The sequence below is a fragment of the Lontra canadensis genome, unplaced genomic scaffold (assembly GCF_010015895.1).
Source record: "Lontra canadensis isolate GAN:19392208 unplaced genomic scaffold, GSC_riverotter_1.0 scaffold13, whole genome shotgun sequence".
NCBI lineage: Eukaryota > Metazoa > Chordata > Mammalia > Carnivora > Mustelidae > Lontra > Lontra canadensis.
In genome coordinates, this window is record NW_022631007.1 from 21909362 (window position 1) to 21925513 (window position 16152).

The 16152-nt window shown below is 45.1% G+C and overlaps 1 protein-coding gene across 5 annotated transcripts in view; it reads left to right on the forward strand.

The window, feature by feature from the left end:
- Positions 1–909: 909 nt before the first annotated feature.
- FMNL2 (formin like 2) overlaps positions 910–16152 on the forward strand; it is a 317058-nt gene continuing 301815 nt past the window's right edge. For 4 of the 5 annotated variants that reach the window (XM_032857815.1, XM_032857811.1, XM_032857813.1 and 1 more), the window contains exon 1: positions 1356–1472. In XM_032857815.1, coding sequence (XP_032713706.1) covers positions 1356–1472 — 117 coding nt within the window. Of the gene's footprint in view, positions 1473–16152 lie in introns of all 5 variants that reach the window. The other variant, XM_032857808.1, reaches the window with a different exon arrangement.

Sequence of the window (16152 nt, forward strand, 5' to 3'; positions counted from 1 at the left end):
CAATTTGAGCACCAGGCTGAAGCTGCTTGTAAGATTGTTTCTATTTCCACTCTTTTAAAATGGGTAGTAATAGTCTGGAAAGCATCCCAGAGATAAGATTGGGCCCAGGTTTCTTTGTAAAATACCTGGGACTGTTATGGAGGAATGAGGTAGCCTTCAGCCAAAGCCTTCCCAAACACCCTGTCCTCCTTTCTATTGCACACGAAATATGCTTATTTGTGTAAATTTTCTCCTTCACTAGATTGTGAAGTATTCGAGAGCAGAAGCAATCTTCTTTTTCTCCCATTAAGGCACCTGGTAACCCAAAAGTAAGAGCTATCGACAGGTGTTTATTTTGAATTGAATCCTCATTCAGCTCCTGGAGTCTGACCATATATGCATACACTCACCGTGGATACTTACAAAAATCCATTAAAGCATATATTTGTTTATAAAACATTTCAATCCCACAAAAGAGTACGTTACATAAGGAAGAAAGAACAGTAAAACAAGCACTATTTCCCAGTTCATGACATAGGACGTTGCCAGTGCTTTTCAGGGGACCTGTTAAACTTGAGCCTTTTGAATGGCAGCCAGCTTCTGGAAGTTAAATCAGAATGCTTGCATTCAGTCACCGGTTGATTGGATCATTTACTTGTCAAGTGTGCCGAATTAAGTGTCAGAACCGACGTAGACGAGGTAGTGACTTCTACTGTTGGACTGAGGGAGTTCTAAAGGGTCACAGACCATCGCGTCCGAAGCGCGCAGATTGCCTGTGAAGCTTGACCCAGGCTCGGTCCTGCGAAGAGGGCGTGGTTTCGGCGAGCGGACACTTTGGACAGAAACTACGCGTCCCGGCAGTCCACGGGGCGAGTGGGCGGAGCCGGGCCGGGGGCGGGGGCCGGGCGAGGGGGGCATTGTGTCGGGAGCGCCGAGCTGCATTTGTCTGCTCGAGGTGCTCGCCGAACGAGCGTTGTGCTCGCCAGCCGCGGGGCTGGAAGTGTCAGCGGCGGCTGCGGCCCGGCGGAACACCGAGTTCGAGGAACCACGCGCCCGCTGGCCGCGAGCGCAGGCAGGGGGCGGCGTGCCAGTGGAGCAACATGCAGATAGGCGCCCGGCGCCCTGACGACCCCTCCCAAGGAAAAGAGGCCGGAACGGCTCTGGGGCGGCCGAGAGCATGAGGGAGGCCGGGGGGCGGCTCGGCGAGGAGCGCTGCTAGGGAGCGGTGCGCGCTGCACACTCGCCAGGGCGCAGCGGAGGGCGGGGAGCCGGGCAGGTCGCGCCAGCGGGCGGGAGCCGGCCGCCGGGAGCTGTTCTGATTTCCGACGCGAACGCGAGGGGCCCGGAGCAGCCCCCAGCCCCGGCGTGCAGCCAACATGGGCAACGCGGGGAGCATGGATTCGCAGCAGACTGATTTCAGGGCGCACAACGTGCCTTTGAAGCTGCCGATGCCCGAGCCAGGTGAACTGGAGGAGCGGTTTGCCATCGTGCTGGTGAGTGCGCGGCGGGGCCCCGGGGCTCCGGGGCTCCGGGCGGGGGACGCCGCTGACCCCCGCCCCCTCCTCTTCTCCCCGCGCCGGGAGCGAGCCTCCTGTCCCAAGGGGGGAGGCGCCCACCTTCCCCTTTGTGGCTTCCCCAGCCTCACTTTTCTTCGTTCCCCTCTAGCCCCCGCGCTCCGCCCTCTCGGGGTCCCGGGATGGGGCCGGGGGCTCGGGCCGGGCTGCCTGGCCGGCCCTGAGCCCATTGTCTGGCGGGAGAAGCACCTCGCAGCGCGTGTGCCCGTGAGGTGCGGCGTGGGCGTGAAGGAAAGGTGGCGCGGGCGGGGAAGAAGGGGGCGGCGAGCCGCTGAGGCTTTTTGTTTAAAAATACAATAAACCCCGAACCCGCAAATCCCGAGTCCCTGCGGACCAGCTGCCTCGCGGGGTCCGGGGCAGATGGGTGCATGTGGCCGGCAGCGGGCGGCGAGCGAAGGCGAACTTGGAGGCGGACCTAGCGGCTTGGCGGAGGGGAGCTCGCCCGAAAGGAAAAGATAAGCAAACCCGGGGCTGTGCGGCGCCCCGGTCCCTAAGCTGGGAGGGGGGCATCTGAAACCCAGGCGCGAGAGAAGCTTTGCCTCAGCTCGTTTCTTTCGGTCTTAAATCTTAAACCACAAGAATGTGCAGTTTTGCGGGGACGTGTTTCGAACTGTTCTGACATCAAGGGCGACCCCTTCCCTTCTCCAGCACGCACAGCCAAGTTCCCGGCTCCTTCCGAAATCTGCGATTAGCTTTTTAGCTTCCCAAATCCAAGAAACCGAAGACTACTTTCTCTCATTTCCTGCTGGGACTAAGTTTCTGAACCCCTCCCAGCTAGAGCTTGACAGTGTTGTGAGCTCAAGAGGGTGTGGCGGCCTCCCCCTCGACCCAGCGAGAGTCTGTCTGTACTGCAGCTGGTCCCCAGACTTCCGATTTTTAGTGACCCAGCCTCCTTCAGGGGATGTTGGGAGGGAAACTGGCAAGAGCCTATGCGTTCCTCTTCCTTACACTTGTCCATCTACCTTTTCCTAGCTAGTTACCTCTAAACTCTACGAGGCCAGGTAACGAGAGAAACTTGTGCTCAAGGCAGCCAGTTTCGTGTCTGCTGCAGGTTTTTGGTGTGTAACCTCCCAACTTTGAGTCTGAAGACTGGGACATTTAAAACTGCCTTTCTCCAGGCCTTTCTAAAGGGATAGTTTGAGAGGGGGCCCAGTGTTCTGGATGGCAGGTTAACTTCATGCTCTTTGGAAGAACAGAGGCCACCAGCTTTTTTCAAGGCCTGGGAAAGTCTGGTGTAGCAGTGGGGAGATAGAGGAGGCTGCCTGTCTTGCTTTGCATTTTCTCTGATCTCCCACAGCTGCTCCCCACTGTTGTGCAAGATGGGACACACTGAAAGGAAAGGCATAGGCTTAATTACTTCTCAAGGCAGCCTGGGTGCGTACTTGACCTGTCTTCCCAGAGACAAACGTTTTTATTCAAAATCCTCTTTCTTCCAGACACATGGTTCTTACCTCCTAGATCTGGATATTCTGTCTTCCTGTGATGTTGTGTTTGTGTGTGTACTTGAAATGAAAGGGCCAGTGACACGGGAAAACCTAATAACAATAATGCAATTGAGTTCTGCTAGATTGGGATAGTGTGTTTTGCATGAGCTTTTAGTTACTCTGCTGATTAATAACACATGATCTGAATTGATCTTTGGAAAAATGTTTCATCATTACCATGGTGGATTTGTGTTATTATGAAGTCTAGCAGTCACAAATTTAGTATGTAGACATTTATGATTCTACATCACAAGCTCGTTGGGGCAGTGGTTGGTTGTTGTGGTTTCTTCTGCTCTACTGTGTGTCATACACAATTATTGGATGTGTCCTTTTCTTAATTGTTTATAATATTCTAAGCCTCTCAAAATAAACAAAAAACAAGAACAAAAAAATATTAGGCTGACCTTTTTTGAATAGAGAAAAAGCTTTTTGGGAAAATCTCAGCTTGGGGTCCCTCTGGTTAGTGATGCATTTGGACATTGATGTGGTGTTTACTGTAACTCTCCCTAGTCAGCTCCAGCTGCTTTTTGGAAACCTACTAGAGGTGTTGAAAGAAGTCCTCTTTCTGGGCTTAGAAGTGAAGGTGATTTCTCTTAAGGTCAGGTTTTTTTTTTTTTTTTTTTCCCGGAGTTGCACACGTGATGCTCTCAACCTTGCTTTTCTTCATGAATTGCTTAAGATATCAACTCAAACCGTTTAAATCTAGAGATCAAGCTAGAAGGACAAATTTTAGATGGCAAGTATATATGTAGAGAAATTCTTTACCCTGGGGCAAAGGGAATCATGTTGGCATTATTGATGCTAGCTTTATTTTCGTCTATAATAAGGATCATATATATTTTTTGAGAGGAAAACCAGATAGTAGAACTGTGCAGGAAAGTGTACAGGCACCTCATTGTGAGTATGGCTTACATCAATAATTAATGAGACATTTTAGGCGTGGAAAAGCATTCCATCCTCAAGCTCTAGAATATTTAAAGCATTGGGGAAGAGTAAATAAAAATTATAATGACAGAAGTCCATCTATTTCTGGAAACTCTTGAGACCAGACCAACTCAATGACTATCCCCCTACCTCTTCATCAATCTAAATGAGTTAAATGGTATAAATCTAAAAAATTAATTTGTATGAAGGGAAAGGAGAGAGTAAAAGATTGCAGAATTAAGATCAGTGGAAGGGTAAATTGTAAAAAGTAATGATTTTTTTTAATAGGAAAACTTTTTTTAAAGATTTTATTTATTTACTTGACAGAGAGATCATAAGTCGTCAGAGAGGCCAGCAGAGAGGGAGGAGGAAGCAGGCTCCCCGCTGAGCAGAGATCCTGATGAGGGGCTCCATCCCAGGACCCTGAGACCATGACCTGAGGCGAAGGCAGAGGCTTTAACCCACTGAGCCACCCAGGTGCCCCAGGGAAACATTTTTTTAAATAGATTTAAATTACTGAACTTCCGCAATTAAAGACTAGTACAAATTGGTTCTAAATCTTAGGAGCTTAATTTTCGTAAGGAGAATCTTGTCTTCTGTATTGCTATAGTAGTTATAAAACACATGTATGGGAGAACACTACTGATTCCTTGTATACATTTAACTATTTGCATCCTTGTAGCTACCTTTCAAGCTATAAGGTGATACGCCTTTGTGCACATGTGTGTGATATTTTTGTTACGCTGTTTGATGGAAGTCTTTCATAAATTATAAATTCACTCATCTAGTTTTATTCCTTTAGGATGAATACATGTCACATATTTCTGGTAACACTGGCATGTGTTTATTTTTGGGAGTCCTACACTTTTTTTTTTTTTTAAAGATTTTACTTATTTGTCAGAAAGGGAGAGCATGCGTGCACACATGCACAAACACGGGGAACCACAGGCAGAGAGAGAAGCAGGCTTGCCACTGAGCCAGGAGCCCGATAGGGGACTCGATCCCAGGACCCTGGGATCATGACCTGAGCCAAAGGCAGCTGAGCCACCCAGGATTCCTTGGGGTCCTACACATTTATAATAAAATATCCACATGGCTCTCTGTTGCATTAAACATTACCTGAACATTGGCAATACACATACGCATGCACACACACTCTTGTGTCCTTTATTTTCAAAGATGATGCTATGAAGTTTATTTTGAGGTGGGGTGAACCGTTGACGGTGTCTGTCCGAGAATACCTCTTTCTATGTTGGACCTTCCATGCCGTTCACTAATTTTTGGCTTGAAGTCATAGTCTACAACAAAATTGTAAGTCCCCCAGTGCCTTTGTCAAGGATTCTTTCTTTGAATGTCAGAGGAAAGGATACTTTTAAGCCCTCTATCTTAGTTGGTGTATCTCTGTGATCTCAGATATCAGGCTGCTCTGCAAACAGAATCAAGACCAATTAGAAAGTGATGGTGTAGGGCAGTATTATCATATGTTTGATACTGGGAACTACATTGGTGTGTGATTAATTTGAGTCAATTTCTTTCCAGTTCCCCCCCCTACCTTCTTGCCCTGAGGGTGAATGTAGTCATTCTGCTTTAGGAAGAAGTGAAACATTTTGAGTACCTACTATGAGTATACCCTATGCTTACATATTTATGTAATCCTCACATGAATTCTAGGAGATAAAATGAGCTAAGTTGGCCTAAACTCCTACAGTTATTGAATAACTGATCTAGGATTTTTAACCCAGATATGGATCTCTGAATCCCCCCTCTGCCCCCTCACCCTATGTTTTATTACACTTCTGGGGCCTTTGAACTAGGAAGGAAAAAAAAAATGCTTAGAGCTAGCAGTAAAACCATCTAAAAAAAAATCTCTAAATCTGATAAATGCCAGTTTCAGACTGTATAAAATTGGCAAAAATGTCTTAGAAGTGACTGCTGTGAGGTGCCCGTGATGTTTCACATTCAAAGTCAAACATTAGGGCCTTTTCACTAGGCTGTCCGATTTTTCAGGCATGGTATTAGTGATGGGGTCCAAGTGTGCACTTCAGTTTTTTCTGATATCAAGATAGCCTTGACCCACCTTGGTTGGGAATTTAGGATTTCCAAAATCAGAGGAAAGAAAGAAGCAATCTGTCAGTGCAATGCATGTACCCCAAATGTAATTACTTGTGAAAGGACAAGGAAAGTCAAGTTTGACCATTTATTTCCCTCTGCAAGGTGGTGTTCCCTTTTAACCACTTCCAAGGAGAACTCTTGCCATGAAGTCTGCTGAGCAGATGGATGGCTGAGAGAGCCTTTCAGTCGTCGTCAGCTGCTCGCTGACTTTTCTCACATCATTTCTCTTGTTCCGGAAAGGTGGTAGAGAAGGGGAGGGGATGAGGTGTTGTGACTTTGAGCCATTACAATCTCATCCTAGGTACTAAACCTCTGAGCTTTATTTCACCAATCTGGGGATTATATGCTTATTATTGGGGTGCATTCCACCCCCCCATAATGCCAGTACATTTGTATATCTAGTATAGAAGCTGATCAAAGGCTGTTATCTAAATATAAGTGTTTGGCTACTGTGAGAGACTGGCAGAAACACAAACAGATGGATTTTGGGAAGGAAAGGTATGCATGCTCTCACATCCTTAGGTGATACGAATTATTTTTGCTTGTGTCCTCTCGCTTAGCAAATAGCGTTGGCCTGGGAGGCAGGAAACCTAGTTTCTAGAATCCTATCCGCTGCACCAGGTTGAGCAAGTGAAACTTTTTCCTCTGGTGCTTGATTTTTCTTCCCCAGTAAACTGAAATGCAATTTGACACAACTGCTAAAGGTAGTAAAGAGATTTTTTTTTTTTAAGATCCTAGCGCCTGAAAGTGTAAGATTTCCAGAACATACTGCACTGTGATCCATTAGCTGACTCTGCATTTTGAAGAGCTTTGTGCAAGAACTTGTGTAGGTGTATTCTGTGTGGTCTAGAGAATACAGTTTCCAGGGTCAGTGACAAAAATTCACATAAGCTTTAGGAAAAGTATTTTAACATTTAGCATAGCCAGTGAAGTGAGGAGCGCACTCTCCGTTAGAGCTGCTCACACAGAAGTCGTAGGAGGAATACTGGTGACTGGAGGTTCTTTGCAAACCCAAGACTTGGCTGGTGCCTTACTGGCCTGCATGGCGCCCTCCTTGAGGCGAGCCTGCCGCGTGCAGGTCTGGACCTAGAATCTTACGGAAAGAATCTTAGGGACAAAGCAGTGAATCCTTAGACAAGAACAGACTGAATTGCTTGAGAGGGAGGGTGAGTTACAAGCTGGCTCTTCTCTCAAATAGGGCCATGCCCGGGTGGCTCAGTCAGTTAAGCCTCTGCCTTCAGCACAGGTCATGATCCCAGGATCCTGGGATCGAGCCCCGCATCGGGCTCCCTGCTAGGTGGGGAGTTGGCATCTCTTTCTCCCTTCTGCTTGTGCTCTCTCTCTATCTATCTAGCAAATAAAATCAATCAATCAATCAATCTTGGAAAAAAAAAATAAAGTGGTGCCTGTTTCCTCCCTTCCCCCAAACCCCAGGACTGTGTCCCCCGGATTTGGCGTCATGGTTTCTGTAGAAGGGCTTCATACACCTTGTCAGCTCTCACCTGCTTGAATCCTGTGGGCCGCAGTAACCCCTCTCACCTCTTTTCCTCCTGTCTGCTCATGCTGCCGGTGATCTTCCTCTCCCCAGTTGCTCTGTCCCCTTTTCCAGAAGCCTCTCTTTCGCTAGAACACTTAGGAGTATGCAGTTTCCGTGGGCTGTGATTTGGCAGCAGTGTCGGGGGAGGAGGGGAGGCCCGAGAGCTGTGATTGAGCCGGTCCGCAGATGTGGGCCAGGAGGCCTGGGAATCCCTACCTGAGGTAGAATGGTATTTGTCGTGGACGGTAGAAGTGAACGCTCTGCTTGTGGTCTTAAAAACACGCAACACAGATCCTGACCGGTGGCAGAGCTTATAGATATCCACCTCGCCACAGACTTTTTTGGTTCTGGGACACACCAGAGGTGTTCCTCCAGTCAGATTTTTGGTGTTCTTGGACAGCCGGTAACTGACTTCAGTGACTGAATTCACACAGAACCTTAGTCCACGTTTTTCTTTGAAGAGTTGCTGTTAGCCCCTCTGTCCCTTGCCCCAGAAGCTGACATGCTGAGGCCTTTAAACCCTGCTCTCTGTCTCCAGAGGTAATCTCTCTTGACTGAGTTCTGTGTGGTAAAATAGCCCTCGTTCCTGGCCTATGCTAAAAACTCGTTGGCCTTGAGAAAGGTGTCGGATCTCGTTTACATTTTTGGCTCTGTGCCTGGTGTTGGGCCCTGAGGTTTGACTGGTACCTCCAGGGCCTGTCTTGAAGAGAGGGATTTGCTCATGAACCTGACTTCTTTTCCTTGTTTTTCTTTTTCTTCTCCCATGGGAGTTTGGCTGAACACTTCATTTCAGGCAGGATAGTAAAGGGATTGACAAGCTAAAACAGTTGTCCTCAAACTTGGTGCCATTGGCCTCACCTGGGAGCCTCAAAAAAATATAGACACTTGGGTTGGTGAATACCGTAGAGTAGGAAAAGAATTGTGTAAATGGTACCAAAAATTGCGGGAAAATTAGTGAAAGTGGAGAAGAGGTAAAAGGCCAAACTCTTAAAGATGTCTGCTGCAACCAAAAGCACCATGATGAGAAGTACAGAAAAATAGATCAAAGCCTGTTGAATGTTAGACTTATTAACTAAGAAATGATCACCGTATAATCATAATGAAAATCTGCAGAGAAGGTTCTACAGCTCCAGAGTGAACAGTGACCCCAAGGAGTACTTCTGGAGTAGAAAAATCAATAAATCAATTGTATTTTTGCTTAGGCCTCTATTCTCAAGCCTAATTGTTTGTTGGTTCAATGCAGGCCTTCTGCTTTGATCTCTGGTTTTACCACTTACAAAGACTTGATGAGCTTGGCTTCCCGGAGTGAAATTCAAATACACTTGTGAAATGTAAACAACATTCATTTATTAAGAATCCTATAATCAGGGCAAATTGGCATGCTTATATAAGCAATTAGCTTTGAGAATAGAAAGATAAATAGGATGGTAGGTCAAGAATGAGCCGATTGTTCTCAATGCAAGAGTCTAGTTATTCCTTTAGCAAGCAGTTATAAGCAAATAGACATTCCTCTTATTCATAATCTTTAGCATTTGTGGTTTGGGATTTGAGGACAGCATATGTGGTTTCTTGAATTGAGAGGATAGGAGCAATTAATGTCTCATTTTCGTCTAGAAATATAAATAAATCTTGCAAGGAAATGTAGGTAGTCGAGTTTATGACCGGATAAAACTTTGTAGTAACTGGGAACAGGACAAGAGAAGGTTTGGATTTATATGGGAAGAATAAAGAATATTAATGGATTTTTAATTTTATTTTGGTGGGAGAGGTAAAGATGATAACTGCTTCACAGTGGGAGAAAGATTGAAAATTAGCTCATCTACCTTTAGGAATTTATTATTATTTTTTAAATGTTGAGGGAAGTAGTAGGAAAACTAATAGAAGTTGGTAGAACACCATTTTGTTTCATGACAGCATTGCTCAGTGAGGTCTGGACCGCCCTGTGTCATCTTCAGGAAAGCTGGGGAGACCCCATGCAAAGGTGGTGAATCGGGTGAGGAGTTCTCTGTGTTTCATTTCTGGCCCCTTCAGTCCCCAGTATGGTCGGCCTTCGTGGTTTTTCTGAAGAAACGCTCTCTTAGTGATAGTGTGCTGTCTTGACTAATTGGGATTTGTTACCCATGAGGACTTCTGCCTGGTGAACCTGGGAGGCCAATTCAGTCCAAATGCTTTGGGACCAGGATGTTACACATTTGGAATTGGGAGTCCCCAGGCCTTATCACAAAATCATTATTCCCTTGCTGACTAATCAGGCCATCCCTTCGCAAACTGGGAGGGAATGTTTCAGGCTGTGTGGCCTTCTGGGTCTGTGGAAGCATTCAGCTCGCCAGGGTGCAGCCTCTCCCAAGGCCCTTCACACTCAGAGTTTTGAGTCTCATAATCGCTGGCTTTTTGGAAAGCATTTGTTTGGTTTAGAAATCTCCGGATCATCTGTGAATTTACCAGTTCCCACTCCTCATTGAATGGAGTCCTTCACGAACCTTAGCAATATTTTTGTTATTTCACCAGTAATTATTAGAAATGCCAGTGGTTTCCTCTAAGTTTTCTGTGGGTAATGGAGAAATGGAGAAACATCTTCTGGTTGTTCTTGAGGATGGTAGCTCCTAAAGATCCTTCAGAAAAATCTTTCTGTTGAAGAATAATAGACAAACAGAAATGGGTCCAGAGCATTAAGTGTACAGACTGATGGATTTTCTCAACCTGAACACACTGTTGGAATCCCTGGATCAGGAATCGGAGTCTCTTTCCCTGTTTTTTCTTCATATATGGTTCATCTTGGCTCCTTGCCACCCTGGCCACAGTCACTCACCTGAATGAACTTTCCAAGTGGTCAGACTTAACGTGGAAGAAAGTAGACCACAGGATCGTGCCTTGTGGTCTTACATTAAGTGACTCTAACCAGAAGGTTTCCACTGTTTCCTTTGAGAGATTTCCTCCGTCCAAGGAGGCCTGACCATTAGGAAATATTGATATTGTGGTATCTTCTGGTTGCTTTTAGATACTTCCTCATTGATAACCCTAATGGGATCGTGTGTGTGTGTGTGTGTGTGGCGTCTGTTTTTCATAATACTGAGAAGACGACATTTTGATTTGTATTCCTAGAGTAAAGCATGAATGGGGAGCGTTTGCAATTTGGGCTTCACTACTTGGAATTCTGCCCTTGCAGATACAAATTATGTTAATTCACGCACAAGCCTAAGTTCTGGCCTTTTGCCATCTATCTTGATGATTCTTTTGAAGTATTAAAAGGGATAAGATGATGGATTTCATCCTTTGGCTCCATTTTCCCATCAGAACCCTATCCTGTTATTCCAGACATCAGTCCAACTTGAGAGGCTCTTTGGCTCTGTTTGTGGTTAGGGGCTCCCCTCCATATTCTCCTACCTTCTTTCTCCCTCCCGGCCTTCTCATCGAAGCCATCCACAGTCTGGCCAGACTCCTCTCCTCTTCTGGTTCCTTGCTTGATCCCTGTCCTCAGAACTTTCCCTCCATTACACCTTGGCTCGCAGTGACTCTCCTGCATGTCAGGGATGCCCTTGGCTCCTCATTTACTGAGATCCTACCCAGCCTTCGAGGCTCTTCTGAAATCCTGCCTCTTCTCTGTGTCCCTGCAGGCCAGCATCAGCTGGGGGGAGGTGGGAAAAACAACTCTCTTCTTTTTGATCTTTTTATTGTAGGAGTAGTATGAATTATTTCTCTTACTCATCAGGCCCTTGATTAAATACCATGTTGTATGAGGTGTGACTGTAAAATAAAGGGATGCTTTTATGTGGCGCTTTGTAGCCACTCATTACACTCTCCGCCATCGTTTATGTCTGTTTTATTGGCCAGTTCACATCATGCGCTCCTGGAAGACCAGGACCACGTCTTACAGGCCTTGGTGCTTTTCCTTCTCTAGCACAGCGCTTGGCCTCAGGGAAGAGTGTCAGCAGTTACTCACTTGATTAGAGAAGGACAGGGCACCATAGGATGCGGGCTGAAACAGGACAGGAACTGAGTAGCTGACCACACTGGGCTGACTGTTAATTGCATATAACTTGCCAGTTGTGTTGAAATGACACTTTGTAACAGATTCTTACTCATCCTGGTATTCCCGGTATCACTTATGTGTAGTAGGTGCCCAAGATTACTGGGAGTTCAGAGAGAGTAAGTTGGTATCATGCCTCACTTGGCTCCTTTGGGAAAACTGGTGAATTAGGAGAAGAGGGCAGTGAAATTGCCAAGAAAATCAGTGGTTTTTCTCTGTCAGTAAGCCAGATCAGTGTGTCATGATGTACTGTCATCAAGTTAGTAGCCCCGTCGTGTAGGGCTTTCTTCCAGTAGGATGTCCCGTAGGATGTTGTGTTTGGAATCAGGCAAGTTTAAGGGAGCAACATTCCGAATATGGGCATCTTGGTGCTTTGCTGTTTGCAAAGTGCTTTCAAATGAACTTTTGTGATTCTAAGTGATGTGGTTTTTTTTTTTTTTTTTTAAGATTTTATTTATTTGATGAGAGAGACAGCGAGAGAGGGAGTACAAACAGTGGGAGGAGAGAAGCAGGCTCCCCACAGAGCAGGGAGCCCAATGTGGGGCTCCATCCCAGGACCCTGGGATCATGACCTGAGCTGAAGGCAAATGCTTAACGACTGAGCCACCCAGGCGCCCCACTCACAGAGTAGTTTCTTGGCAGTGGCTTTGCACGGTCACCACCCTGCTGCTCCTTAAAATCAGATGACTTCTCACAGTGGTCACTGCAGTATTGTCACTGTTCCAGACCCATGGGACCTAACAGTTTGAGAATGGACTATTTGATTAGCATGAACGGATAGATCCCTTGTAAGTAAAGACCCTCTGAAGCCTGGTACTTGTAATGGCCGATTTCACCTGCTTGAAGCTAGATCTGGGTCAGGCAAGGGACGGAGAGGTGTGTTTTTCGTTTTGTCTTGTGTTTTTGTTTCTGTGGTCATTGTTTTTTGCTGTAACTTGCTCCTAGCTTGTTGCTTGGATTTTTTTTTTCTTGATCTTATTTATCTTTTAATTTTAAGGACATCTAGGAGGTTTTTTTTATTCTGAAGTTAAAAATACAAAGAAAAGTCGTATAGAGCTAAAATTATCCCTGAAATCTCTAAGTTGCCATGAAGGTACAGCACGTACAGTGCTGGGTGTACAACTATAGGAAAAAAATCCTATACATGTTCAAGCTGGAGAATCTCTGAGCTCGACTGAGGAAGAAGCTGCAGAAGAAAAGCTTCCGTGCAGATGCCTGGGCGTTCAGGTCATTCTGCCTTTAACTCTCGAACCTCTGGGGTGACTGGAGGATGGCGGGAGAATTCCAACATCTTGCTTTCCTGTGGGTTTGCTCTGTTCATATCAATGGGAGCCTTTAGATCCATATCAGTCAATGTGTTTCTTTCTTGTGTGTGTGAATTTGTTTCCTAGAATTGTAAGGCAGCCCTCAAGTTAAAGGTGGGTTTGGTGCAGGTATAGCAGCGAAAACAAGGTAGGGTTCCTCTTGGGCATTTCTTTAATCGCTTTAAAAACATGAAAAGGTCGCTCAGCCCCGGAGGGTGGGTGTCACCCCTGCTTCGTCTGAGAAACTCAGTGGAGTTAAGGGACTTGCCTGAGGACCTACATTTCTAGAAGGCATTGAAGCTGAAAGTCAACCTCATTGACCCTACAGCTGGGCCTAACATACTGTTTTGATTCCCAATTATAAACATAGGATATAAATATGATAAATAGAAATGTAATGGTTCCAAGTAAATTGAAAGCCCTGTGAAGGTAAGTTCAATGTCTTTTTAGCCTGTATTAATTTTGTTGGTATCTGCCCAGAACCAACAGTAACTATACATATCCTTCAAAAAAAAAAAAAAAAATTAAAGATAAAATAAGACCGGATGAATAAGCCACTGTCCACTGTTGAAATAGTAAAGGCCAAGTAAGCTTGCGATCAAATTGGCTTTTTTCTAGTAACAGTTGTCCTCTGAAGGCTTTTTGAAGGCTGTCTTTCAGACAACTGTCTCTGAACCTTTGTTTTTTTTTTTTTTTTTTTTTAAACGTCCCTAATAAAATGGCTGTGTTGTTACAGCTTGAAGGCTGTGTAGTAAGCCTTTTGATCAGCCCCCAGTGATAACCCACAGACTTGGGCTTCCTTGTGTTGGGAACAACCATTATTATCTTGTATTAATTAGTAAGCATGTATTAATTAGTAAGCATGATGCCGGGGCTTGCTTATTTTTAATATGCAGATTTCATATAATCCCATTCATTCACCAAATTGTTTGCTCCACGCCAGGCACTGTGTAGATGCTGGGATGCAAAATGAAAAAAACATCATCTCTTCCTTTGTAGAGTTTGCTGCATAGTGGGGGAGATAGACGTGAAAATGAAAATAATAGGACCTATAAAGGTATTTATCATATACACGTGTGCTATAATAGATACTGTGCTATATAAGGGTAAAGTCTTAGAACATTTTAGATAAACTGATGAGTCTAGGCAAGTTTATGAGTTTGCTGAAAGCTGTAATTCATGAAGTATAGGCAAAACGAATTCTGCTCTGTGCCTGAATGCTTAAAGATTCAATAGGTGTGACTGTAAGTGTGCTTGTGCAAATCGCTTGGAAGAATCTAGTAGAAAGTACTCATTCCCAGGGACGACATTTCAGGTTGTAGAAGATTCTGCCCTGAAGAGTAGTGGACTGTGAGGCTTGCTCTTGTAGGCTGCACGCACCGGGAGCCGAGCCAGGTGCTGTACTCACTTGCCTAGAAAGCTTGCCGTCTTACCTAAAGCTTTTCATAGGAAGAGATGGCATTGGATCATTTGGACCTGGAACGGGCATTTAACTGAACTGCTTATGAATGCTTGTTTCTTGAGTATAGTCTTTATTTATTTGACAGACAGAGATCACAAGTAGGCAGAGAGGCAGGCAGAGAGAGAGGGGGAGAAGCGTGCTCTCTGCTGCGGGCCTCAATCCTAGGACCCTGGGATCATGACCTGAGCGAAGGCAGAGGCTTTAACCCACTGAGCCACCCAGGTGCCCCTTGAGTACAGTCTTCGGAAGGACACTGGAGTTTGAATCAGTATTTTGCTGCTTGCTGGTTGTGATCTTTGTAAGTCTATGTAGCCATGCCCATTGGATGAGTTCAAGGGCTCCCTGTTCGGGCTGTTGTGGATATTAAATGATACTGCTTAGTACAGTCAAGTTGTGACATTCCGTAAGCACTTCACATAAAGTGGTGGTTCTGATTATTCTGTGTATCTTCTATTTCACGTCATTAAAGCACCGACTTTAGGGGCTAGAGTTTGGACTCTAATGGGGCTTTAGTTACAGCATCATCAAGTTCAAATGGAAACAGCACCCAGAGTTGAACTGATGGTGACTAGTGCTTGCTAAACTCACCCTACGATTGTGCTTACTGATTTTTTTTTTTTTTGGATGTTTCCTATCCATTATGTGTACCTTCTAATTGGATATTTTATCCTGATCCCTGGCCCCTGTATATTTTGTGTTATGTGGAAAGAAGGGAGTCTGATACTTCAGTTGTTAACCTTAAAAATAAAGCAGTAGTCATTTTGCCGGCAAAAAATGGGTTTATTTGGGAATTGAGAACTACCATTTGGGACATAAAAGCTACAGCAAAACCATAGGAAAGTCCAACAAGCAAAGGAGAGGAACCCTATTTTATGGAGAAGGGGGAAGTCCTGTGGGGTTGTTTTGAATGTCAGTCCCATTGGAGAAAAGCAGGAGTTCAAGATGATGACGGTTTCTCATTGGCTCAGTTGTCGAGATGGTTGATTTCCTGGAGGAGATACAGTGTACATTTTTTCCTGTTGGGTCCTGTAGTTGATTCTTTCCGGTTGACAGCTTTTCTGTTGAGGTCTGTAAGTGGTAGTCTTTCTGTAATTGATGTGGAATGGTACCTCCCGAGAGCTCCCCTTTCTGGCCCCTCAACTCCATCGTAGCGAGGTTTCCCTTCATCTGTTCTTACGCACGGCATCGGACTCTTCCATTTCAGAGCCTAATGGAAGTGTTAGCATTTTCATAATTGGAGCAGACAACCACCATGCAGTGGACCACTTTGACCAGTAAGCAGCTAGTTCACATGAGAAAATTCATTCAAGGTCATGACCATCTGGGCTCTGAAGAAATTGCTGTTGAAGTTTTGTTTGGCTCCAGCTCCATTCTGGGACGGATGGAGTCATTTGGATTTTATTCTGAATTCTCATAATGGCAAAAAAAGGATTTGTGTAACTTGTGTATCAATGGCCTTCTGTCGTATCTGATTGAGATACGAGCATTGTTTAATAAAAGCTTCGTCCTTGTTTCAAATCAAGAATACTACACTACCTCATTTGATCTAGGAAACAAAGTAATGAAGTCATTATAGTTTGAATTCCCCCAATTACCCCCTGGCCCCCCTTTTTCTAGAATGTTCATCGGTTTACTTGGGTTGCATCCTACACAGTCAGTCTTGCTGAATCCAAGTGGAGCTTATGAAATAGGCCAGTCTTCAATATACTATCACCATCTAGAAGTGAGAGCCTGTTTTTTTTAAAAAAG